At 40.2% G+C, this 27,704-nt stretch overlaps 1 protein-coding gene across 4 annotated transcripts in view; it reads right to left on the bottom strand.

The window, feature by feature from the left end:
* The window catches only part of Scn2a (sodium voltage-gated channel alpha subunit 2), a 139,361-nt gene that overhangs the window by 84,412 nt on the left and 27,245 nt on the right, over positions 1 to 27,704 (bottom strand). For 2 of the 4 annotated variants that reach the window (XM_052725825.1, XM_052725823.1), the window contains exons 2-3: positions 6,894 to 7,211; positions 5,909 to 6,026 (exon numbers count right to left, since the gene is read on the bottom strand). In XM_052725825.1, the coding sequence (XP_052581785.1) occupies positions 5,909 to 6,026; positions 6,894 to 7,160 (385 nt within the window). In that variant the 5' untranslated portion in view covers positions 7,161 to 7,211. Of the gene's footprint in view, positions 1 to 5,908; positions 6,027 to 6,893; positions 7,212 to 8,970; positions 9,055 to 27,704 lie in introns of those variants that run through there. The other 2 variants (XM_052725826.1, XM_052725827.1) reach the window with 2 other exon arrangements.

Genomic DNA, 27,704 nt, shown 5'->3' with positions numbered 1-27,704 from the left:
TATCAGCTATTTTAATACCACTAATAATTTGGGTTATTAGATATGGAGTATTTTTGTTATTGTTGTTGCTCTCAAGGAAGAGGAGACTGTTCTGGTCTAAAGCACTGTAGTCTTGTGTATGTCCAGAGAAGTTCGAGGAATTTAAAAAACTTACATATAATCTATAGGTAGAAAAATGTTTCATGTTATTAGTTTCTAACTTGAATGTGGAGATTAAACAGTGAGGTAGGTCTCTTTTGATATATGAGCATATTTCTGAGCCAGGAAAAATTCTGATTTATGTCATATATATATATATATATATATATATATATGTGTGTGTGTGTGTGTGTGTGTGTGTGTGTATGTGTGTGTGTATACAATGTCATATACTACTAACTCTTTTTTTCTTTTTTTTCTTTTTTTAATTTAATTTAATTTTATTTTACAATACAATTCAGTTCTATATATCAGCCACAGATTCCCTTGTTCTCCCCCCTCCTGCCCTCCTCCCCTTCCCCCCCAGCCTACCCCCCATTCCCACCTCCTTCAGGGCAAAGCCTCCCCTGAGGACTGAGATCAACCTGGTAGACTCAGTCCAGGCAGGTCCAGTCCCCTCCTCGCAGGCCGAGCCAAGCAACCCTGTATAAGCCCCAGGTTTCAAACAGCCAACTCATGCAATGAGCACAGGACCTGGTCCCACTGCCTGGATGCCTCCCAAACAGATCAAGCCAATCGACTGTCTCACCCATTCAGAGGGCCTGATCCAGTTGGGGGCCCCCTCAGCCATTGGTTCATAGTTCATGTGTTTCCATTCGTTTGGCTATTACTACTAACACTTCATGTGAATACTTGTTGGTACATAGTTAGGCCATAACCTTTGCTTATTAAAGACATAAGAAAGGGATGTTGCTATGTTGAATCACTCTCTTTTCTACAGAGCTGTATCATTCTTTTATATATAAAACTGATTTTTTTAAAGTCTGCATAAATATCACATAAATACAATAATTGGAGTCAGTGAAAAGAACATTTAAAAATATAGAGATGAGCATGGCTGATACCCCAATATATTGTATCTGGGTTCCAAAATCAGTTCTCTTCCATTGAAAGAAAAATGCAATATCACTTGGCTGAGAAGGAATGACTGTTTTAACTTTGAGCCCCAGTACTGACAGTGTACATTCAGAAATCTGGGTCTGCTGGTTCATAGCTATAACTGAAGCACCTGCAAGTCTGAGCACCAGCAGGAAGTTCCAGTCAAGTCTGGACTACATAGTGAGAGCCTAGAGAGGGAGAGAGAGAGAGAATGAGAGAGAGAGAATGAGACAGAGAGAGACAGAGACAGAGAGAGACAGAGAGAGAGAGAGAGACAGAGATAGACAGAGACAGACAGACAAAGAGACAGACACAGAGACACAGACATACAGAGACACAGAAATGCAGTCACACAGAGACAGAGACAGAGAGAGAGACACACACACAAAAAGAGACAGGGAGAGAGGAAAAAACATCTTAGATAAAGACCAAGCATTAAAAACCTCTCAGCTGCATTTCTCATCAAAAAAGTGAGATGATTGGAGGGATTGTATGTGTGGTGGTCATTTCAAGCTTTAAATGCTGGTGGAATATGCACCTTTTCTTTCCAAGGACAAGTTGGAGCAGAGTAGTGATGCATTCAGAATTCTTTCAGAAATATGTAGATAATGGGAGGATTTCTTTTTGTGGATGCTGTAGCCATTGCAGCTCGATTTATAGCTGCTCCTAACAGCCGCTATCCTAAGTACTCTTTCTCAAGTACTTCCTAAGTGCTGGTCATGGATCCTGGTATTAGGTACTTGTCATACACTCTGTTTTTCTTGTAACAGCCTGTCATGGAGCTCAGGCTGTCACTGATCTCACATTGTAGCTGAGGATAGCCTTGAACTTTTGGGCCATCTGCATCTGGCTCTGAGCACTTGGGTTACAGGCGTGTACCACCAGAGCCAACAATGCATTTACTATTATGATTTACATACTATGGCTACAGTTTTACAAACGGATAAACTGAGATAAAAAAATAACCTATAATGTGATCAACAACATATACTAAGTAAATAAATCTCAGAGGCAAGATTGGAGTCTTGGTTTCTGATCCTTAACCCAATAATTTTCATTCTCCTACCCTTTGTGAATGATGGACAGTTCAGTGTTAGTTGTGGTATATCTCAGGATTTTAGTGGTTTATTCTGGTGTCATGACCATATATGACATCCACACAATAACATCTCCCAAAGTTATTTCTCTAGCTCGGCCCTTTCTGGATTTCAGATTTACATATATATGGAACGCCTCAGTACCTCCCCTAATATCTAACAGATGTCTCAAATATGGATGCTGAAAAACAAGCAGTTGATTTGTCTACAGATTGTTGTACTCGGAGACGTTCTAGGCTTAGTACACAGGAACTCCAGTTTCCTTCTCATCCAGAGTAAGTACATAGTAAGCTTCTCTTACTACATTATAGCCCACATTTAGTTTCTCTGGAAACTGTCAACCCTCCTGCAATATACATCTAAATTTGATGACTCTCTGAATCTCTCAACCATAGTCAACTACTGTCCTATGGCCGTCCCCAAGCATTTTACTGTACAGCAAAGGCATTGCTATGGGAACCACAAAACCAAGGCTTGAGTCTAGAGCTTCACGTTGTGTGGAGTGAAGCACAGAGCCACTGTAAAAAACCAGCCAGAAATTTTAGCATCACATATATCTTGTTTAGTGGGATCTCTGCTCAGTTCTTACCATGTCACCAAAAGACAGAAGGGCTTGTCTGCATTTATTATGAGCCCACTTGCCTTGCTTCATCTTATATCCCTACTCCAAGATGGTACATTTAAAACATAACATTTTAATTCAGGAAATGAGAGAGTAAACTTATATTTAATTTACTTCCGGGGCGGGGGGGGGGGGGGGGGGGGATCTGTGACTCTGCATCGTTTAAAAGGCTCCAGGAGTGTCAAGAGTTCATCTTGAGGCTGGTCAGACGGCTCAGTAGGTAAAAGAGGGTAAAAGAGCTGGCCACCAAACCTGAAGACCTGAGTTTGATCCCCAGCATCCACATGGTGGAAGGAGAGGAAGGTCTACCTCTACCTGTCGGCCTCACCTCCACACTGTTGCCTTCTTATAAGTGCAAATCTCTCTCCCACAAATCAATAAATGTAAACAAATTTTAAAACTGAAACATGAGTTCATTTTAGCAACCTTAATAGATTGGCTTGCTCCAGCTTTAATTTATCAGCCTGCTGGCCCTATTGATAACTGTGCGTTCCTTATGATAAAAGGCAAAACTGAGTATTATCTGAATCTCCAGAGAGCTCCTAATAGAAGCAATGTCTCTGACACCCAGATTCTCTGTCCAAACTTGAAAACTACAAGTGGGGAATGTCTCCACTGGGGCTGTCTCCTGTGATTCATAACTTTCAAGGACTTTCATAAAGTGAGGATGATAGCTTTTATGAACTGTTCTATAGAAGACATGATCTCCTTACATTCCAAAACAAAATGCTGCCTCATTCTTTTATACAAAGGCTACTCATACTTTTTTATAAGGGCTACCACTTCTTCCATCAGAGGGAGGACAAAGCTGATTTTCTCTTCCATTTGGGTCTTTTTTTTTCTACCTGTTTCATATCAAATTTTCCAGTTTTATCTTTCTAAGTCATTATTTTCCTTAGTGCATATCCTATCTGCATCTACTAGATGGATGGTCATAATTTCATAAATAAATTATGTTTACAAAAATGAAACATAGTTGTTTGAAATACAATGAATAGCCTACAAATATATTTATGCAGTGCACAGATTTTAAAAGCTTGACACATAAAAGAACATAGTTTTAAACTCAGGGACCAAGATAGAGATCACAAACTTATTTTTCTTTTCTAATGCTAACTCAAAGACGTTTTCCATATGTAACTAGATTCTCTTACTGGGACAGGTGGAAGGAAATTTTGTTGACTTAAGGTACACATAGTAAATTTTAAAACCTTAAATATAAAGATCAAAGAAAAACATGTTGATGATATCTGTAAGAACACTGGAGAAGAAATCCACCAGGGTAAAAAAAAAAAAAAAAAAAAACATTCACAGTAATACATTTCTAAACACATAACTAGTCACATTTCCAGGCAAATTTTGGGGACATGTTTTATAGCCATCCAAATGGTACCTGAGACAGGTACCCAGCATCAGGCTTATCCCATTTTCAAATTTCTTACTTTATGTGATTCAAACCATCTTCCACATCTGCTACCAGTGGTGGTGGTGAGATTTTTACGATGTAAGCCTTAAATCCAGGTCCTGGTATGACTATATCAAAAATTTCAAGTCATGACTCTCTCTAACTTAGTATTTGTCTTGTTAGGGCCTGTGAAATGCTCCTGTGAATCAAGTACCTGCCCTAAAAAACAGTCAACCTGAATTAGAACCCCAAAACTAACATAAACGTGGAGGATAAGAATTGATATCACAAAGTTGTCCTCTGTCCTCCACATATGCACCATGGCACCTCACACACACCACCACACACATAAAAATAATTTTAGAGTAGTAGATGACTTAGTGGATAAAGATACTTTCCACCAAATCTGATGATATGAAGTCAGTTTCTTGGACCCACGTGGTAGAGAGAACTGACTCCTTCAAGTTGTCCTCTGACTTCTAAATGTATGCAATGGCAGGTACATGTGCACACAAGTGTACACACACACACACACACACACACACACACACACACACACACCAAATGAATAAATAAATAAATAAGGTAGTGAAACATTTAAGAGTTTGTCTTGGGCTGGGCATGGTGGTACACACCTTTAATGCCAACACTCAGGAGGCAGAAGTAGGTGAATCTCTGTGAGTCCAAGGCCAGTCTGTTCTAAATGTGAGTTCCAGGACAGCCTGAGTTCTAGGACTACACAGCGAGACCCAGTTTCAAAAACCAAAAACCAAACAAAGAAAGAGTTTGTGCTAATAGAAACTTAGCTGTATTTCCTTTTTTTCCACTTGTGTTGGGTTTCTGAAACACACAACTCTTCACCTCGAGGCTTCTATGTGCTCCCGTTTCTCATTCTCCCCAGCACAGCTCTGGTCTTTCAAGTCTTTGCTTCTTTGCTTTTCCAGGCCTGACTCTCAGCCAGACTGCTGCTTTTGCCTAGAATAAAACCTCTCATTCCAGCTACTGGGTTCAACTTCAAGGACTAAGTCAAATCACTGTTACCCATCAAGTTCTCCCATCCTGCTTCTAGGAATCATGTCCTTCGATAGGGAGAATAAAGACTACAGTTGAGTAGATACAGACAAACAGACTTAAACTTGTGAATAAAACACGGGGGCAAGTGGTCAAAAGAGGGGGTGAGGAGAAAGTCAGTACAAATGTCATTGGGGAATACTGGAAAACCATTGGGAAGTCCAGTGTACCTAGAAACACACTGGCAAATCCCCATGAACTCAGAGTTTACAAGCACTAACATAGCAAGAGAAATTTGTACAATTCTGACCAAAAAGACGCAAAATACACAGCACAGATTCTGTGCCTCTGTTTGATTTAAATGATAAATCACTGAGGAAAATTAATGCATGGAAACTGTTCCAATATAACACTGTAAAACCTGAAGGCATGAAAGGCTATCCTTGCAGTCTAGTTAAAATGAAGGAAGTCTTGGAGGTAGCAAGTGGTCGGGAAGGAAACAGAAAAGAAAGAAGCTGCTTAGAAGATAGAAGAGTGTGTTACTTACCCGCTGTCCTCCCCTTGCCACAGGCTTACTGCAGAAGAAAAGGAAGAGCTAGGGTAACAAAGCCACACATATTCTTGAAAAGACCTCAACTTTATAATTAAATCAAAGAGAAAGTACCATTTATATGACCACAATACTAAAAGGATATGAATGTACCAAAATCTTAATAGCTAATTTTCTAATGGGGTTGAAGGGAGTGAGGATGTACAGGGCGGAGGTGGCACTGAACCGGGAGATGGCCTTCCCTTTATTCAATACTATAAAGGTCTGAAAGAGAAAACACAACACGTGAAACAGAATTTACAGAACACAGCTAGGGCATCGTAAGGGAGTAAGAGTCTTCTCTAAAATAACAAGTGCTGTAACCATTACCAGCACATGGCAAGATAATGGCCCCTTTTCCTTTTTGACATTGCAGGAAATTCAAAATGTGATAAGGGACTTCAGGAGGTAAGGAATATAAAGACAATTTTGTGATTAGTATCACAGGAATTCTTGGCGTCTTTGCCAAGTATGTGACTCATATTTTCAGCTATATCTATAGTTCTCACAAAACGTAAAAATGAGGCTGCCGTAACTTCTTCACTTAGGTAATTTCATGAAAACTTCAGGGTTTTCCAAATATGGCCTTCGTTAGACTTTTTTGGCACTTACATGAGCTCTGGTGTTATTTCTTCTGGGGGGAGCCACAGGAAAGTGATGGTCTGTGGTGTGAAGGTATAATTAAGCCTGCTAAGGATGGTAAGCCTTATATCAAGTTCCAGGCTACAGGGGAATCTTAGATACCGCTCTTAGAGATACAAAAATAAGAGGCTCCCACTTTCCGCTTTTCACTTCATCACAATGCAGTAGCATCATAGTGAATCTGCATTCGATTTACGGTATAATCAGTATTCAGAGAAATGAACTGGCTTTGCCTTCCTCACATGCCCTCTTACAGGATGGCTCTTCAGTATCTGCCTGTCCCAAGAACACAGGCTCAAACAAGTACTTTCAAAACACATAGAATTTTGTTCCACTGTGTGATCAGGCCCAGCCAGCATCCTACAGATATTTTAAGAGATGGAAGGAGGTACGTTCTTCACCATCTTAAGGTAACAGGGAAAATAAAAGCAACCGGTCTTAAAGACTCACTTTCTTATTAATATAGTAGGGGTCCAGGTCCTCCAGGGGCTCTGACACCATCTCTGGAGGAATGTCTCCATAGATAAAAGGAAGGGATTTTCCTGCTTCCAAGTCACTGTTTGGCTTTGGGCCGTTTTCATCGTCTTCATCCTTGCGTTCCTGCTTGGGTCTCTTGGCTTTCTCTTCTGCAATGCGTTGTTCAATAGCAGCAAGGGATTCCCTGGTAAAGAAGCGGAAGCTGTCAGGTCCTGGCGGTACCAGCACTGATTGTGCCATCTTTTCATCCTGCTTCTTTAATCACTGTTTAGCTCCTCGCATAAGAAAGTGCTACAGAAACAGGAGGGAAAAAGCAAGGACCATTAAGATAAAAGGTGAGGGTGGCAGTCACAGGACACTGAGCATAAAGTCTGTCAAGCAAACAGCTAGAGAACTTCCAAAAGGCCACTGCATCTAGCCTTGTGAGCTCTGGTGCACGCACTCATTTGCCTGCAAGGAGATCTTTCGCTCACATCCAGTAGGTGTGTATGAGGTAATCCATTCTCCCACTCCTGAAATGTTTGAAATGATTGTGCTACTTGGGGGAAAACACCCTGTTCAGAGCTTGCAAATGGAAGATACTGGTGTGTGCTTGCTGTTTCACTCGCATGAATATTTTTTGGGGAGCCATTTTTCCCCCTGCATTCTTTCTGAAAATATATCAGATTCAAAACAAGAGAAGGAAAAAAAATCACACAAAATCGTAGAAGCAGGCTGTGTGGGAATCTTGCTTCTCTCTCTCTCTCTCTCTCTCTCTCTCTCTCTCTCTCTCTCTCTCTCATTTTCTTTTTCTAGTTTTTCTTTGGCCCAATTTATCACCTTTAAGAGTTCATTCAAAACTGTGTCATCTGGGAAAGAGCTCAGGAAATCCTGCAAGGCCTGTCTGTGGGGGGTGAGGTTGGGGTGGTGAGGGTGGTGGTGGTGGTGGTGGTAGTAGTCGTGGTGGTGGTGGGAAGGAGGAGCAGGAGATGCCTGGCTGCGTTTGGAACTGCTGGCAAACTGCACAGGAAGGGACCAGGCACCTGCCAGCACAGGCAGGAAGTCCCTCACATCAGAGGTCTGGAGCTTGGGCCTCCTAGCTTAGCAACCTGCTGCCAACTCGTGTAATTGCTTCTTAAATTAACAAATTTGCAGTACGTAAAGAAACACCACAGAGAGATACCATGTTTCCAAGTAAGACCCATTTCACAACAAAATCTAGCAGAGTAGTTCAAATATCCATTTCAGAATTTGGACTTGAAAAAAAGTAGTCTAACACAGTTTCTCTTTTAAGCACAGCCTCTATGGCATGGGCTTTCTTGATGATACAGACGGAGTTTAACTGATACTTAAATCACATAATCACGTTTTATTAAGGCAGATAACTTGACAGATGTGGTTGCAAATGCGACCTCAGTCAGTTACAGGAATTTCTGTGCTATCTAAAGAATACAGCAAAATCTTTGACCCTAGAATGCCATCTCTTCAAAAATCACTTAATCTATTTCTTTTTTTTCCTTAAAAGAAAAAGAAATCCATTTTAACCTCCACACTACAGAAATGCGTTGCCACTGTAATATACGAAATGCCTCTTCTAAGAGTAAAACAAGTTGCCAATTCATTTCTGCTGCAGTCTACACCTGGTAAAGACACAAGGAAATCTGAACACCCTAAGCTGCTGAATAGCTTCATTAAAAAAAATATATAAATCTGTATGTATAGATAGAATTTATTTTTGAAGTTACCCGGAACCTCTCAGGCACCGGCTGACAGACTGCCCTGTCAGCATCACAGGATCTCCAAAGCATTCCTTATTTTCCTTCACTCATCCCCACAGGTTCTCCTGCCTAGCGGTAGGCACAGGCAAAAGGATGCTCCTAACACATTCAAGGGAGGAAACTGTTGTACCCATGCCTGGTGTTCTAGGGAGATAGACATGCTAAAACATGCAGTCCCCAGCTTCAAAATGAAAGGGTTCCCCCTGCAGATCCCCCCCCCCCCCAAGGATTCCACTGCAAAGGTAGAGAAGCCTCAGATTGCAAGCATAGTAAGAACAGGAGGAACACATTACCCCTGCAGAAGCTTTTAGACTCAGAGTTTGGGGTCTGTAAGCTGGAACCAAGAAGACTGCAGCTAAAATTCCATCATGCTTTAAAAAAGAAAAAAAAAAAAAGAAAAAAAAATTTTTTTTTCCCAAATTCTCCTTTAAAGACCACACCTAACTTCCTGTAAGAGGATTCTGGTAACTGAAGTAAGAACAGGCATTTCCTGTGTGGGGACTACAAAGTGACATTTTTATAACTGCCACTAGAGGGCTGGGAACTGTGAAGAAAAACACCTTCCTAGAAAAACACTGAGTACGCAGCAGGCAGCCCTCAGCGTCCAGGGGTGGAGCCCGGAGGGTCTGCAAGCTGTCGGAGACCTGAGCATCAAGACAGGTGGCGACGGAGCTGCATTCGGCTGACTGGCAACACTTCCATTCATTCCTTGTGTTTTCTAAGCCAGAACGTCATTTAATCACAATGAATAATTCAAAAGTATAAAGAAGCAAATAGGCAAGGGTTAAAAACATTTAAATCTCAGTAGTGGATTGCTGACTCCATTAATGAAATCATAGTAATGGACACATTATACACAGTCAGATTTAACATTACTCTCTGTTCCAGAATACCTGGGGTCCAATAAACTGTTTGCTGATGTAACAAAGAGATAACCCTTGCGTTTTGTAAGTTACTTTCTCCAGTAAAAAATGTTTAACCTAATAATGCACCAAGCGCTTTCTCTCTCTCTCTCTCTCTCTCTCTCTCTCTCTCTCTCTCTCTCTCTCTCTCTCTCTCTCTCTCTCAGACTAGGTCACTGAAAAGAAACCAGAGGGTCTGGAGAGGCAAACTCTGTGAATAATGCACTTGCTGCACAAAAATGAGAACTTCAGTTTGGATCCATAGCACCCACAGAAAAAGGCAGACAGATGTTCCAGCCCACCTGCAATCCCAGGGCTACCAAAGCAGAGACATGAGTTTCCAAGCTGAACTAGGCAGTCTAGCCAAAGCAGTTACCTCCGGGTTCGACTGAGAGATGTTGATCAATAAATACAAAGGAGAGAAGTCAGGAAAGATACCCAGCTCCGATCGCTGGCCTCTCCACACATGCATGTACATTGGTCACACACATACAAATATGCACACACATTGAAAGAGACACCCCATACCAGTGGTTCTCCACTGTCCTAATGCTGTGACTCTTTAATACAGTTCCTCATGCTGTGGTGACCTCCAACCATGAAATTATTTCATTGCTACTTCATAACTGTAATTTTGCTACTGTTATGAATCGTAATGTAATTATCTGATAGGCAGGATATCTGATACACAACCTTCAAAGGGATCATGACCCATGGGTTGAGAACCACTTCCCTATACACATACACAAGTCCAAAAGGAAAAATACATGTAGAAAAGAAAAGCTACCAGGAAAAAAAATAGTTCTGACTGGAGATTGAGACCATAGCTGTCACTCTGTCAACTAATAACATAATAAGAATGAAAGACTTACTATGTGCCAGTCATTGGGCTAAGATGCCTGCCTGCACGGTCCCATAAATCTATGAAATAACACGTTCCAGACTCGCATTTGAAAAGAGAAGAGTTACGCTGAGATTCAGAAGTCTCCTGAAGTCATGTAAACATGATTCAAGCTCAAAGGCTGACAATGAAACCTGTAACCTTTACACAGTCATCAAAAGAAACACTCATGCAGCTTAAGCCCAAAGTGAACATGAACTACACATTGGACAGCAGTGCAAGTTTGTCCTCACTGTTGACCTGACTGGGTTGGGAATCACTGAGGAGACACACCTTTGGCCATGTTTTTGGAGGATGTTTTCAGAGAGGCTTAAACCAAGGAGGACTCACATTGAATATAGGAGGTCCTATCCCAGAAGGTGGAGTCCCAGGCTGAATAAAATGGAGAAAAGGAGAAAGCCAATTGACTACCAGATTTTTCTGATTTCTGACGACAGACACAATGTCCCCAGCTGTCACATGCTCCTGTCACCTCCTGCCACCATGCCTTCCCCACCGTGATGGGTGGTGCTCCTTAAGTCAGGCATTTGGTAATCTCCATGAAAAGTAGTTAATAGAAGTTAGTCTACCAAAAATACATATTTGCACATTTTTTCTTGTTTTCTTTTCAGTGGAGATTGTACTTGTTGGAAATGAAGAAGGGGAAAAGTTAGCCAGAAGTAGTATTTTACTCACTGGGGCAGATATCTTCTGGTTGTAAGAGAAAGTGACTCAGACTGGTTGCAGCAAAAAAGAAAATTAAAAAAAAAAGAAAGGATTTGTTGGTTTGTAGTTTATTGTTCAAGACTAGCATTAAGTATAGGGTGAGTCAGAACCTCAGCTGATGTCATCAGTGCAGAGTTACACTGGATCTTTTGGCTCTGACTTCCATAGTGAGAGGTACTTTTTAGAGGCTCCTGTTGTGATAGGTGTTACACAAAGCCCAGCCTGCCAACTTCCCAAACTCAAGTGTGATAGGAAACAACAAAAGTGCAACAGTGTGCACGCTCTCATGCACTTGCACACACACACACACACACACACACACACACACACACACACACACACACAAAACAAACAATAAAGCAAGAAAAGCTGTCATTATCTCTCACTGGCCCCAGTTCTAGGTGGCTCCTAAGTGACCACTCTGTGCAGAGCAATAGCAGTATTTCCAGTGAACTGGACTTGCCTGAGCCACATGCTTTGGAGCAGAAAATCTTCCTTTAAAGCATGTGAACTGTAAGGTCATATTGTGAAATAGAAGTACTCAAAACCAGAATGGGGTGGGGAGTGATCTAGACAGACAGCTCTGTGGTTCAGAGCACTTGCTGCTCTTCCAAAGGACCAGGGTTCGGTTCCCAATGCTGGTTGGTAGCTCATAATTCTCATAATTCCAGGTCCAGTATGTCCCATGCCCTTTTCTGCTCTCTGTCTCTGTCTCTGTCTCTGTCTCTGCCTCTCTCTCTCTCTCTTTCTCTCTCTTTCACACACACACACACACACACACACACACACACACACACACACACACAAATAAAAATGAAACATCTTAAAAAAAAAAAACCAGAATTGTGTTTAGTGTAGTAAGGGGTACATTAATACAAATATGTACTTTAGTAATATACTAGCAGTCAACTTTCAATGCCTGAAAATTTGGCAAATAATAATAACATCAATATCAGAACATACACACAGTTACCTGAAGACTTAAAACTATATTCATTTGTATCACTCTTTATGCAGAAGATTTTGTAATAACTTTTAATGTGAGGCTTTATTTTTGGAAGCCTCATAAGAAACTGGGGAGAGCAATATTATATAAAGAAGTTAGAAAAAGAAAGAACACTAGAGATTGCATTTCTATATTCTACTGCCACTGCTCCACTACTTCTCTGTCAATGATTTATTTTCTTTAGTTTTCCAGATTATAAAAAAGAAGGACATAAAAGGCTGGTGAGATCGTCTAGGCATAGTGCTGTTTCTTTTTAATCCCCCTGCCGGCAAGGTGGAGACAGGCAGATCCCTGGGGCTTCCTGGACAGCCAGCTGAGCTCACCTGGCAAGCTCCAGGTCAATGAGAGCAGAGACTGTGTTTCTCAAAGAAAACAAGGTGGACGGCACTTGGGACTCAACGATCAAGGTTGTCCTCTGCTCTCCGCACACATGTGCACATGTGTCTGCACATCCCATTGTATCTGCAGACACATAAACACGCACCTACATGCATATAAACACACACAGGGCCAAAGGGACACTGATGAAAGAAAAACGCAAACCATGCCATTTCATTATACACAATGATATAAATATAAATGATACACTTATACTTACATAAAGGGACAATTTTAAAATCAAGGCTATGTAGCAACTATTGCATAACTAATTTCTCTGCTTAAGAATTGACATTTATATAATATAATAAGTACTGTAAAGATAAACACACAGCAAGAAAATGACTGTTATTATTTCCTGTAGATAAAGATGTAATCATGTAGTAATTTATAATTAATAGTTTGGGATAACTTAACATCCTAGAGGCTTTGGCACCCCATTGTGAAGAAGGTTGAGAAAAATCTGAGAAATAAGGGTTTCTAGCAGCGCCTTTTAAGTCCTGTTTTAAAATAGTGACTTAGTTTTCTTCAATCTGTGCATAAACTTAGGTAACACTTGTTAAATCTTCTTTGAAGTTCCCCCGCCCCCGAATTTCTTAGCGTCTTTAGTTCTGAGGTTCGAGTCTGTTCTCCTGTGCTTTTTAGTGGTCACCTGCGGTGGCTTTGTGTTCCCTTTCTCTTTATTCAGCCCGAATCCAGCCCATTTCTGTAACGAACAATTTCCCCAAGGGGGAGAAAGTTCTGGACAACCAGACTTTCATGTTTTCTGTGGTAGATTAGGAAGGGAGCACAATACAATATGAAAAACCAAAGTGCAGTATGTACCATTTGGAAATTGTCATTTTTTTCCTTTTTCAATACTAGATACATTCTGATATGAGACAAACTCCTTTTCAGTTCTTTGTGTTCATATTATATGCATTGAGTATCTTTATTAAAGACAAGCATTCATTTTAATGATCGTTATGTCTTTGCTTGTTTTTTTTGTTTAACAGAAATGTTTACAAATTGTATCATAATGAACTCAGAGAAAATATAAGTCAATTTAAAAACATCACTTAACATGCAATTTTTTTTCTGAAAAAGTAAATTGTAAGGGGAGATATTTCAGACTGAAAAGATGCATCAGTGAATAAAGTCCTGGGTTCAGATTCCCAGAACCCACATAAAATTTGGGCATGGTGATGCCTTCTGTAAATCAGGCACTGAGAGGCTGAGATAGGTGTATTTGGGGAACTTGTCAACAAGGCAATCCAGCAAAAATTTCACGATTCACATTGGAGACCCTGCCCTCCAAAATAAGGTGCCCTCCAAAATAGAGGAAGATGTCTAGAGTTGGTCCCCGTAGTAGTTGGAATGTGATTAGCCCCCATATTCTCATAAGGAATGACAGTGTTAGGAAGCATGGCTTTGTTGGAGTGGGTATGGCCTTGTTGGAGGAAGTGTGTCACTGTGCGGGTGGGCTTTGAGGTTCCCCTATGCTCAGGAAACCACCCAGTGTTTCAGTTGACTTCCTGTTGCCTACAAGATGTAGGACTCTCAGCTATTCTGCTAGTACCATGTCTTCCTGTATACAGCCGTGCTCCCCTCCATGATAATGGACTGAACCTCTGAAATAGTAAACTGGCCCTCTCAAGTATATATTCTCCTTATAAGAGCCTGCTGTGGTCATGGTGTCCCTTCACAACCATAGAAACCCTAACTAGATAGTCCCTGACTTCCACAAATGTACACAGAGGTGATTGCAACCCCCCACATGTGTACATACATGCATACACTACACTAACTACACACACATGCTTAAGTGCTCTCACATATGTGCACACACACACACACACACACACACACACACACACACACACACACACAAAGACATATGGCTGCTCTCCTGATCTTATAGTTTTATTTGCTATTTAATGCTACACTAACTAAAGCAATAAGATACAGGGCAAGCACTGAACTGCATAGACTCCTTTGATTTAAAATGGGCTTGTGTCTCTTCTGCCCCTCAGAGAATTCAATTTACTCTTCCTGTGAGCCTCCTCCTCTAATTACTGTTGTGGTAGACTTCCCCTCTCCAGTGGATCGTAGCCTTTGCATCTGAGAACACCTGGGTTGGCTGTGATGTGAAGGCACCTTCCTTGCTTGCCTTGGCATTGGCAGGCCAGAGTGTGTTTTTAATGGCACCTTGGCCTGCATTTGTGCCCCCAAGTCCCAACAAAGTTAGTGACAGCAGAATATGTTTCCTCCCATTAGAAACTTAGTGTTCCCCATGGAGGGTGACAGTGGTCACTGGGAAGAGATGGGAACAGGGATGCTGATCAGTTTGGGATACCAGGGACACATTGTAACATTGAGGTTGGTAAGATTCCCTACAAATCTTAGGACTCTCAACCAACTGCTCTCCCTGACTGATTTTTGACCTCTTCAGTGTAGAAGCCAGCTTATCTTAAAATGCAAGACAAACCAAGTCACTAGTTTGCTAAAACTTCTAAAATGAAATTCCACTTTTCAAGGCAGAACCAGAGTATGTATAGAACCTTATGTTAGTAGGGAAGATCTGTCCACTACCACTACCACCTTCTACCATCTTTTTTCCATTCCCTGGATGATCCTACATGGTCATCACTCTCAAGTACTCAAGACACAACTTCAGCTTATACACATAAGCTGTTTTTCTCTTTGCCTGAAGTGGCACACACACACACACACACACACACACACACACACACACACACACACACACACACACACAGCTAGTCATCTGCTTGACTCATTTCCTCCTATGTCATAATCTTTGCTTAAATTTTTCCTCAATGATGATTCCTTCTCCAAGCATACTGTATAAAATTGCAAACCATCTGTACACACTCAAATGTACACCATGACAGCATCGTCTTTCTTGTTTTGCTTTATTGTTTCATCTGTTAGTACTATATGGTTGAATTAGTTATAGTGTCTGTCTCTGTTAATTCTAGTGCAAAGTTCACGCCCTAGGTCAATTACTCCAGAAGCAGATACTGAATTGGGATAAGGAAGTCTCCCTAGGATGAAACAGTAAGTTATTTCATGGAGTTGCAGATCTGGATGAAGAGGAAGTCAAACAAACTTTTGACTTCCAAACCCTGCCTGGACCTTCATGAAACTGTAGTAACCAGTCATTTGCTAACTATGTAAGAAATAGAAACTCCCAGGCACTTCCAGCATTCTGATGAAGTGAGAACAGAGATTCAAATAATCTGAAGGCAGTCCTCCAGAATGTGACACTACCACAGTATCCTAAGAGAAAACCACTAACTATAGAGAGGCAGGAGATCACAAGAAGAATTAGAAAGGACTATCATGGTCGTGCACTGGGTAGAGCAATATGATGTCAAAATGAAACTAACATTGTTTCTGTGTCACCTATTCTTAGGACGATCTTTAGCCCCTAACAGGAACCAAATATATAGACAGAACCAAATACATAGATAAGCAATGTATACCTTCTAGGGCACAGGTACTGTAATACTCTGAATTCACAGAGGAATTGAAGTTAACTTTTCATGAAGACAAATTATTCTTTCAATTTCTTTTAGAAGCACCACCTCCTGGGCCAAGCTTCATAGTGTTGACATTCTCTGTCTCTCTCTTCTTCATGCTGCTCCATCCTATTATGTCAACCAGACCTCTGCAATTACTATCACTCATCTCTTCTCTTCTCCTTCTTTGGAACATCAAGCTTAGAACCACATTATCAGTTAACAATACTAGGGAGTGAGCAATTGGTCACCTTCAATCTGTTCCTCCTCTGTCCACTTTACATACAGCTCTAGTGGAATCCATTTTAAAACGTGATTACAGACAGGGGGAGGTGGCTCATGCCTTCCATCCCAGCATTTGGATGGCTGAGGTAGGAAGACTGTCACAAGCTCAAGGCTGGTTTGGGCTGCACAGTGGGTCTCAGGCCAGTTTGGGCTATTGAGTCAGATGTTATCTCAAAAGAAGCCGAGCAAACAGAGAATGTGCAATTACACTAAGCTGTTTTGAAAGTCAGATGTTTATAGTTAAATCCTCAACTTCATTCTCTCTTTTTTCATTTACTCTTAGCTCTTTTTTCCATCCCTTATTTCTCTCTGATCATATTCAAGTTAAGATGAATTATTTTTTGCTCCAATTCCTTAATTCTTCTCCTCTTTGTATTTTTGTTTCATTTAGGATGCAACATATTCCCACTTCCACCAAATAACTCAAAATCAACTCCTTAAAGCGGAGTCTCAGCATGCTCTGTAAGCAGTGTCTGTCTTTCTCAAGACATGGAGCAGTGGAATGATCAGAAGCTTTGAAGCCAATGGTCTCCTGTCATTTGTTAATTCATTGATTTGGCCTTATATAAGTTACTGATGTGATTCAGCTTTACATCAGTGAGAAATGAAGGCCCATTTTGATTTTTCCATATAAATTTATGTATTATATTGTGATTGTCATATGTAGATGCTTAATTTTTATATTTCTCTTTTTAGTTCATCTTCCTTATCTTATCTAATTTTTCTCTGTGATTTACAGATCACTGAGCTGAGCATCACACCTGAGATAAACTGTACCACAACCAAGTAATAAATCAATTTCCTTAAACCTATATTTTACCTAGCAGTTTTCTTCTTATGTTTTTTCTTTTACTCTTCTCTCACACATTATATCCCTACAGCAGTTTTCCCTCCTGCCTTTCCTCCCTGTCCTGTTCCCCACTCCTACCTCTCCTCTTCCTCAGATCCACTCCTCCTCCATTTCCTTCAGAAAAGAGCAGGCCTCCCTTCTCTTTTCATTGAAGGTACTCCTTTCTTCCTTCTTAGTTTAAAAAACATATATTTTATTTTTACTTATGTGTGTGTACATGTAATCTGTATGTGTATGGTCATGTATGTTTCAGTGCCCACTGAGCCCAGAAGGGAATGCCAGATCCCCAGGAGCTGGAGTTACAGGCAGCTGTGAGCTGCCAGACATAGATGTTGGGAACCAAACTCAAGTCCTCTGGAAAAGAAGAAAGTATTCGTAACCACCGAGGCATCTCTCCAGTTCTATCCCTCATTAGGGTAAAAGGGATCTTCTAGGTGTCTGATGTTCTGGAGTTTCATTTATAAGTTCTGTGTGAGTAACTGGGTACACGTAGGATTCCTCTCTAGTTTTAACTTTGCTGCATTTCCTGCATGGTCCCAACCTACAGTCAACTAGACTTTTCATTCCTCCTCCCCACTCTTCCCCTCTCGTCCGTACTTCACCCCTTCCCTCAACCCACCCCTCCTCCACACAGTTCTCCACATACACTTGCTGGGCATACTTTTTGATTGTGTCTTATTTCACTGGCACACAAAGTCCATACTCTTTGATGTTTTAAAAAGCTTATCGATATCCAATTGCTCTGGAAAGTTTTGTTAAATTAGATCTTCATTATCTAAATTTATATCTCATCTAAAGCAAAAAAAAATTGTTTGGTATTAGTCTTTTAATTCTTCCATTTGAAAACAGTTTTCTTGGCTTTAATTCACCTCCCAAACTACTCTTGGCCAAAAATAATAAACATATCACTTCACATTTGTCACCTCCACCAAAGAATTCAACCCTTCTCCACTACTATCTGTAAGATGCACAAATTGTGCTATGGATTGTTTGGTTTTTCTTTTCTATCTACCTTTACCTTGCTCAGACATGTTAGCTAAGCTTTTCTAAGCCTGCTTCCTGACGTAATTCTGCTTCTAAGAGTCAGTTGATGTGGTTTCCATCACCTAAAATTCAACACATACCAGTTCAACCTAACATTAGCAGCTTTAAGCCTCAAGTATCCTATTTTCCAAGAACATTTTCACTGCTTTCCAACTGAACATGCTCCTTCACTTCTTCAAGCTCCAGGAAACTTGTTAACCAAGCACTATTTGTATAAATAGAGGCAATCACCTGTGTTACCAAGAGGGGAGGCTCTTCCATATTCTGCCTTGTAATTCTTCTAGTACATAAAATAATGACTTGCACACAGTGAACTCTCAGAGAAACAGTTGGATAGCAGGAGATTTCAGAGATTCTGCTCTGAACACCTTGGAGGGTATTTAATGTACAACAAGCTATTGTGACTCCACGGGCAGATCTAAGACTAATATTGACTAAATAAAAATCTCTCTTTGTATACTAAAGTAAGTCAAAGACCATTGGGCCTTACAGATGATAATCTCCACCTTGATTTGAAAACACAAAGCACAACTGGAGCCCTCCCTTTTAATTACCTCTATCAGTGGCAAATGCAACCCAGTGTGAACCAGTCAGAAGCACCAAGCATTGCTGTTATGTAAGGAGGGGTTTTTCTATTGGGTCCCAACAGTGTATTTGAATGCAAATTTCCTTTGATCTACTTGCTAGCTCTCGTACAAAACCCCCAGATCATCTGCAGTTTGGAGGTATCTGAATGAAGAATTGATGTTTGCACAAACCTTAAAATTGTGCTATTCTTTAGCTTTACTTTGTTATAAATACAACAAGTCACTCTTAAGGGCAGGCCCCATTCGGAGCAGTAGATGGCCAACACAACACAATAGGAACTTAATGGCGTCTTTGGAGTTACTTTGTCTCATAATGTCAAGTCAGGTCATATTTCTTTTTAACATTACAGATCCTTTGCATATACATTATAGCTTCCAGTTTTGGGTTTTTATGCGATTCCTGTGTGTGTGAACTTGTGTGTCTCTGCAACTGCGTGCTTTTTCTTGGCTCTTTTTCTTGTTCGGTTATCATTTTCTGATTTATTTTATTTTATTCCTTAGAAGGCTGTTTGTTTTCTAACAAGAGACAGAAAGGATGTGGATCAGGATTTGGGGGTGGTGGTGGTGAAGAAGAACTGGGAGGAGTATGGGAAGGAGAAACTCATCAGAATATTTTGTATGAAAAAGATCTGTTTTCAATGAAAGAAAAAATAAATGTAGGCAACAATGGTTAAATACTAAGACTTGCACAAAACAAAATGAATGTTTAAAAATACTTAACAATTCTCCACTGCTTGAGACAAAGCAAATGCTACCATCAGGATACTTGGCTATATGTTCTTACCTTGGATATACATATGTATGAAGTTTTACAATCTCTTTTACTGTTATTTATTTATTTACTTATTTGTTTGTTTGTTTGTTTGTTTTTCGATACAGAGTTTCTCTGTGTAGTTTTGGTGCCTGTCCAGGATCTCAATCTGTAGACCAGGCTGGCCTCGAACTCACAGTGATCTACCTGGCTCTGCCTCCCGAGTGCTGGGATTAAAGGCATGCGCCACCACCACCCAGCCTCTTTTACTTCTAGATTCTATAATTTATTAGTAATTTGTCTCTTACTAAATAAAAAATGAAAATACAATTTTATAGTTATTAAGATCATTTATGTAAAGTCTGGATAAGACCTCTGTCAAATTCTGGAGGTGACCATAGAACATCTCATCCTCCTCATCAGTGGTGAGCCCCACACGCCTACACCCACCTCCAGAGCAGATGGCTAGTCCAGGCTTGGTGAGGAAATTCTGGTCTCTAATGACTTGAGCATCATGTGAGGTCTTCATAAATATATGGTGTTGAATTAATAATGAACTCAAATTTGCATTTGTGTAGCTAGATCTAAATGTGTCAGAGGAGAAGACAAAGTAAGGAACTATTTTATCAGTAAACATGGTTCGCTAGATTACTAACTAGGGCTCAGAGGGACTCAAAGAGACTGACAACCAGGGAGCCTATGGGTCCGATCTATGTTCTTTGCCTATGTTATGATTGTACAGCTTGGTATTCTTGTGTGACACCTAACAGTGGGAGCTGGAGCTATCTCCAATTCATTTGCATGCATTTGGGATCCTTTTCCTCCTACTGGGTTGCCTCATCCAGCCTTAATATGAGGGGCTGTGCCTAGTCTTATTGCAATATGATATGCCATGTTTAGTTGGGAAGCATGCCTTTTTCTGAAGGGATAGAGGAGAAGTGGATATGGGGGAAAGGGGTATGGGGGAGGGTCTGTGAGGAGAGGAGAAAGGGGAAACTGTGGTTGGGATGCAATATATGAGAGAAGAATAAATTTAGAAAATGCAATTAATTATGAGTGTTTTGGACGAGAGTGCGAAAAGCATTCAAGAGCAATGTCATGAGATGCTCTTACATCTTTTTCAGCATCTGGAATAACTTTCTTTTACTCTGTTGACTAGTACATGAAATGTATTTTCAGTGAATATGTCAAATTAATGATTTTGGAAATACAGCCTCTTAATTCAGAGTGCTACAGCTCTCCAGACTTGGGCATGCCTCCCTTCACAGTTGCCTTTGTCTGTGGAAGGCTCATGGGTGCTTTTGCTACTCAGCTTCCAGCTGTGCCTGAGCAACATCTATCCCGGAGACCTGGGTTTCCTTTCTGCTACTTGGTAGAACCACGCCTCTGGAAAGACAGTCACTTCAGTGCCGATGCACCTGTTCTCGTCTTTCTTCTGCTGCTTTCTGGTTGCGATTCTTTGACGAAAGTACTTAGGTTTTTACAGGGTTAAAAGAGTTGGACGATGCCCATAAAATATTGAACGCTATGACTATTCATTTGCCCCTGTGCCTTTCAAGGTCTTATACATGTAACATTATGTTGACCATTTGAATAAAATTAAATGTAAAACAACCGTCTTCTACATTTTCAGTATTAATAATCCAGTTAATCATTGAACAGTTTCTATTGTATTACACTTAAATATTTTATTTGCTGTTGCTGAGAATCCAAGCCAGGCTTCATGTGAGCCAAGCAACAAAAATTTTAAGCACCTACAGAGGACCATCATTCTCCCAACTACTTTGGCTCAACATTGAATATTGAGCTAGGCACTCAAAATCCTGCCCTTGTGGGCTTATATTTTATACAACTTAATGAAGAGGCATATGTAATGTATATGTAAATTAAGTATAGAACACAAAAGCTGATGGTGACTGCTTTTGAAAGAGTAATGTAGGACCACAGAGCAATCGTACAGTGAAGAGAGAGGGGAAGGCTGCAATTTTAAGTAGGGCGATGAGGGAGCTTCTCCCTAAAGAACTGTGGCTTAAGCAAGAAGGTGAGGAAGCCACCAGCCTTGCTGTGAGTCTTCCTGGATGTGACAGCTCCAGGCAGAGAGGACTTTTGGAAAGGTGTCCACAGTTGGAAAGGCCTGGAGGAAGGTAAATAGCACCGGACACATGGACTGACACCACAAGGCAGTGACAAGTGAACAGGAAGCAGAAAGTAGAACAGGTAGCAGTGATAACAGCAGATGCTGCCAACCTCGGGAAGGCCTGCCATCTGGTTGCACAGCACTTTCGCCAGCGACACCTGTGACATAAATGTCAAGACCAGAGCCCAAGCCAGACCCTGAGAACCAGCCATCAACCCACACATGAAAGAAAAATCACTGTTATTCAGCTGCCTCGGCTTCCACTTAAGCAAGCATAGGAGATGCTGATGCAGGACAGGCTTGCCCAGGAATACAGGGAAAAATCCAAACCTGTATGGCTGCCTGGGCCAGCATCCAGGACCAGATTTACAGACACAGGGAACACAGTAGCCACATTTAGCACAGAAATAGCTGCACATTGGAAACACAGACAAAGTGTTGCCTTTCCTTAACACTGTCAACATCTTTGAGGGGAGAAGGGATACTATTTTTAACCAGGATACAGCTTTCAGAATAGATGATAGCAACAACAAAACCTCTAGCTACAAAACAGATACTGACACATAACTTGTTTGCTTGCTCTCTGGAGTGAAAAGGATGTTGACCATGTTGGGAGTGTGCTACCTATTCCATATATTGGCAGGTACCCTCACATGCACCTAGCTTCAGTTCTCTACAGCATAAGATGGCCTGGAATTCATCTATGTAGTATAGGTTGATCTAAAATTCATTGTGATCCTCCTGCCTCAGCTCTTCAAGGGCTAGGATGACAGACACAGGCCATCAGGCTTGGCATGGTTGCATTTTGTTTCTTCTGTTTTCCCCCAGATTAAGAATTAACTTTGGTTTTGGCTAACTCCACGTAGGACTGCTACTGGAAAAAATCCAGATTATTAGAACATTCTTTTGAAGAGCAAAGAATTTGAGAATTCATTTTTTATTTTTTCCCTTAAATTTCATGTTTTGCCCACAGCAGTGAGTGGAGAGGAAGGGTATCTAAAACAAAAGTCATCTCCTGCATTCCATATTTAAATATTTTGGAAGCAATTCCACATACACTAATTTTCAAAGTATGGTTAGAATTCATAATATGACTAGTTTTTAAATAGCACTTTCACCTAGGTTCACAGATGCAGCAACCCCTTGTTAAATTTATGTGATCCCCATCCAAGGACTTTAGTAGATGCCTTAAAAAGGAAGAAAGAAAAAAGTCTGCTGGAGAGAAGAAAAGGGCAAAAGCTTCTGAAAACCATCTTTCTGTCCCCAAAACGTGACCCTTGGCTTTCTCCAAATTTATTAACAGGCTTATACTCATAAATGACATTTCTCATTTATTTTTCTCACCCCCAGCCAAGCAAAAATATACTGAAAGAACTAAAAGCTAGAACTGATCCATAAAAGCAAAGCCTTGTCATTTGGAAATCATCAAAGGGCAGGGGATGACTCACACCTTTTTCGAAAAGTTCAAATCATGATCACAAACTGCAAACCAATTTCCTTTTGGTTTCTCATAAAAGAGAGCCAGGGAGGGAAATGATTTGTGTTCTATAAAGAAAATATTTTTCCAAATAGAAGACTTTGTCAGTTAGAACACACAGCAGATTTGGAATTAGAGCCATCTCTTACTTTATGATCTTGCACAGTTTTTCTTCAGTTGGCACCAGAGTCAATCTAATGAAAAGAATGGATTTTGTTTGGCTGGCACCCCCACCAGATCATTTAGTCAAATTTAATATAGTCATTATGGATTACACAGACAGGAGAAGCAGATGGGTTTGTCTCATCTCTCATAACAGATCTCAGAGCTCTCCTAGGCTTCCTACTCAACTCTGTGATCACCGTCTAACTTTTTCTTTCATCATGGTCTCTTCAATGTTAATACATTGTAGATTATGACTACAAACATTTCTGGCATCGTTGTACACCACACTATGGGGATTTCTAGGGAAATGCTGTCCAAAGATTTATTTTTCATTCTGTATGTTTGCATTTACTTAGTGATTTAGTCAAGACCCCCTGACTTCATTACATGTGCTGTAAGATGGCAACATGGGATGACGTGGGCATCATTCCTGTATTTCTCAGCCTCTTGTCTGCTTCTCTGCCTATCTTTTCCTCACGCCTTCTGAAGAGAATTAAGTGATAATTTGTTCGAACAGTTTCTAACACAACATTGACTAAAGGCTTCAATATAGATTTTTAACAAACTGTTTTAATTACTGTTCAGTAGAGGATGTTTTGAAGTCTTGCTATGTTTCATTTAATCTATGAATTGCTTATTTTTAACATGTGCTTTTTAGCTTCAAAAACAGACTTTTCTATGTATATTATTGTTCTTGGACTCTAATTTAATCCACTGTAATCAAATAATCTTTGAAATGGATCAAGACTTACATTATAGGTAGGTTTTGATCTGTGGTAAAAAGTTCTATTGAAAAGAATTTAAATAAATAATGAAAATGTGGTACATGTACAAAATGGAATTATATTCAGCTCTGTAAAGAAAAAAATGATATTTGCAGGTAAATGGATGGAAGTAGAAAATATTATAGTCAATAAAGTAACCTAGACCTAGAAAAATAAATGTGGCATGTCCCCTCTTATTTGTGAATTACCTAGCTCCAAATCTTTAGATGTGAGTAGGTTACATGGAGCAACCACAGAAACTAGGAAAGTAAAAAGGTATCATTGTGAGGCAGGGAGAAAGAGTTCTGCAGAGGGAATAGTAGGATATAGGTGCTGTGCAGGAGGGAATAGGAAAAATGATGGGAGGAGTTTAATTGAGAAGGGAAAGAAGAAATGGGTAGGGAGGGCAATACAGAGGGTGAAGAAGGAGTGATAAATAACATAAGGGATGTTTGAAAAGCCATAGGAAACATACTAGTTTATATTTATACACACACACACACACACACACACACACACACACACACACAAATGTGCATGCCATGAAGTTATGATATCTAGGGTGTCAGTGATCCCTGCAAGAGCCAGAGACTAACAAAACTCCAACATCAGCCATTGGAAGCCTCCCTTTGAGCTGTTGGCCAAGGCAGTCCAACAGACTCTCAAAACGATACAGACTATTGCGTTTGCCCTTTCTTGCATTCCAGAATTTAAAGGTAAGAGTCTATTGCTAAAGACATCACATGCTTTGGAGGAATCAAGCTGGAATTGCCCCCAAAGCCTCCTACCTAAGGACTAGCTCTCATGGTATCGGGTGACATTCAAACTACTAAGGGGAAAAAAGCAATAAACTCGTCCTATTCAACCTATGAAACACAATGACCAGCATGATATGATGTCTCCATGGGTACAATAGTGGTCCTTATCTATTAGGAGTAACCATAGCCACATAATTGGACACATAATGTCCACTCAACAGGAAGGAATCCATGCCAAGTACTAAGTCCACTTTCCATGGCTGGTGAGGTCACCAAACCTAGAAGAGAACCTACTACTGCAAGAGCCATTTCCCTAAACCAGTGGACCTCCTAAATGCATTTTATATATTCATCCTTTTATTCACCTCAAGTGTAGCTCTGACCCCTCATGAAAGAAACTTCTTTTTGCAGCAGCAGGAGACCATTACAGAAACCCACAACTGGTCAAAATGCAGAGATCAGTTGAGCATGGGATGCCCAGCCCAATAGATCATCTCCAATGCAACCCCTAACAGCTAAGGCTCAGGAACATTGAGGAAGAGAGGGTGGAAATACTGTAAGAACCAGAGAACCATGATCTCTGCTCTAGTACCTTCCATATAAGAAGGGGAAGCTGTGTCCAATAAATCTCTACCAAATGTTTTCTAAACAATATATAGTCAAGACAACATCAGTTGACATGCCAGTGTTGATAGGGAAAATCTCACAAGGCCCAACTCATAGATAAAGAGCTATAGACAATTGATGGTTGCTGAGAGAAGGAGAATTGGTGTTCTCTAGGAATAAGCCCCCTATTAGTTTATCCAACTTAAAGTAGTAAGCCCAAATATATATATGTGAGCAGCACTAATAGACTCAGTAGGCTATATTTATATATACATTCATATATACATAACACATACACATATTTATATATAAAAACCATGTATTAGCAATAGTAATTAAACAAAAAGAGGTCATGGAGGACCCAGGAGGCACTGGAGTGGGGGAGAAGAGTGGACATGATGTAAATATGGTACTCATGAATGAAATTCTCTAAAAGTAAAAAAAATAAAAATGGTGTAAATATCATAGAAATAACCAAGCATTTTCTGATTGAATTTAAGTCATAGTCTACCAGATAGAATCTATACCTAGCATCATTTTCAGGCCTAGAACCTATGACTAGACAGATCATAGGACCTTCTTGGAAAGAACCTACTAAAAATTATTTTTAAGTGGACATAGCATTAACCTGATTCCTAAGGTCTTATTATTATACATGCAGATTGATGTATTTCTCAGTCCTCAATAGAGAAACTGCTATTTGCAGCAGATGGTGATTGGCACAGAAACTCACAACTTGACAAAGTGCAGAGAATAAGAGACTGATGAATGCTTATTCCTAAATGAACCATTTATACTGAAACTTCTCCTCCCAAAGCCCAGGGACCTTTGTTGAAGAGAGATGGGAAGACTATAAAAGCCATATGTAATGTATAACGAAACATTGTCTTTTGGACACACAGGGCAGCTGCGCCTATGAACTCAAAACAGTTACAACAGCATACACAAGACCTGTACATGCTTAACCCAGATCAAATCCCAGCATGGGAAGGGGAGGTGCACCTGAAGTCCTACCTCTGTTGATAGCTGATAGCCGTCAGGAATGGAAGAATTGTTTTTTTTTTTTCTAAGAGAATAGGTTCTTCCAAGTCAACCAGACTTCAATGGAAGGGAACACATAAAAAAATATTTGGTAGCACAAATTGGTCTTTATTATTTTTTTTTTTTGAAAGACATGAAGTTTGGTGGGTAGTGAAGGAGGATCTGGGAGGGAGTTGGGAAGTAAAAATGATCAAAACATATACAAAATTCTTAAGGAACTAATAAAAATACATTTTAAAAATTAAACAAAACCAGTACAGCAAAATGAAAATAATATCTTGAAGTTTTGAGGTATAAATAAATATCAATTACATTTATGTTTGATAATTGACAGTATTATTCATTTCTTCCGTTTTTAACTTCCTTTTGTCTTTTTGTCTTATCAGTTCCTAGAAGAGGATTGTTGAAATAATCCCAGCACTGTGAGGCAGATCATTTCAAGTTCAAGGTCAGCACTGTCTACATAGTGAGTTCTAAGCCAGCTAGGGCAACATAGTGAGGTTCTGTCTAAAAAATAATTTTAACAAAAAGAAATTTGTCTAATTTTTACTATGCTGTAGGTTTTTAGACTGTTGTTTTACAAACCATTGAATAATTATTATTCCTCGTTAAAAATTGCCTACTCGGAGGTTGGTTGGGAAGATGGCTCCAGGAAAAAAGCGCCCGCCATGTCAGTGTGAGTCTGAATCCCCAGAACTCAGATAGAGCTGGGCATGGTAGCATACATTGATGGTCCTTTTGCTCCTGTGGTGAGAATGAAGTTGGAGGCAGGAGAATTCCCAGCAACTCAAGGATCCACAACCTGGGCTTCAACAGCAGATAACAGCAAAAGAGAAGCGCTATCTCAACCAAGATGGACGATAAAGGCTGCCATCAGAGGCTGTCCTCTGGCCTCCACACGTGCACTGTTGTGTATGTGCACCCACGCACACATGAACATATCCATACTTAAACACATACAAGTGTAGGCATGCACCACATCATCAGATATATACCATCATACATACAAATGGGCACATAAACAAATGAATTACTTCTTCCCTATCCAATGATTATTTTGTATAAGTATCTTTTGACAAGAAATAATTCATTATTTGTTAATAATAGAATCCTATCATCTTTTTGCTTAATATTTGCACTCTGTATCTT

The sequence above is a fragment of the Peromyscus californicus genome, unplaced genomic scaffold (assembly GCF_007827085.1).
Source record: "Peromyscus californicus insignis strain IS unplaced genomic scaffold, ASM782708v3 Scaffold_7__1_contigs__length_154581171, whole genome shotgun sequence".
NCBI lineage: Eukaryota > Metazoa > Chordata > Mammalia > Rodentia > Cricetidae > Peromyscus > Peromyscus californicus.
Note: the sequence above shows the minus strand (reverse complement) of the source record. Positions and strands in the feature narration are given on the sequence as shown.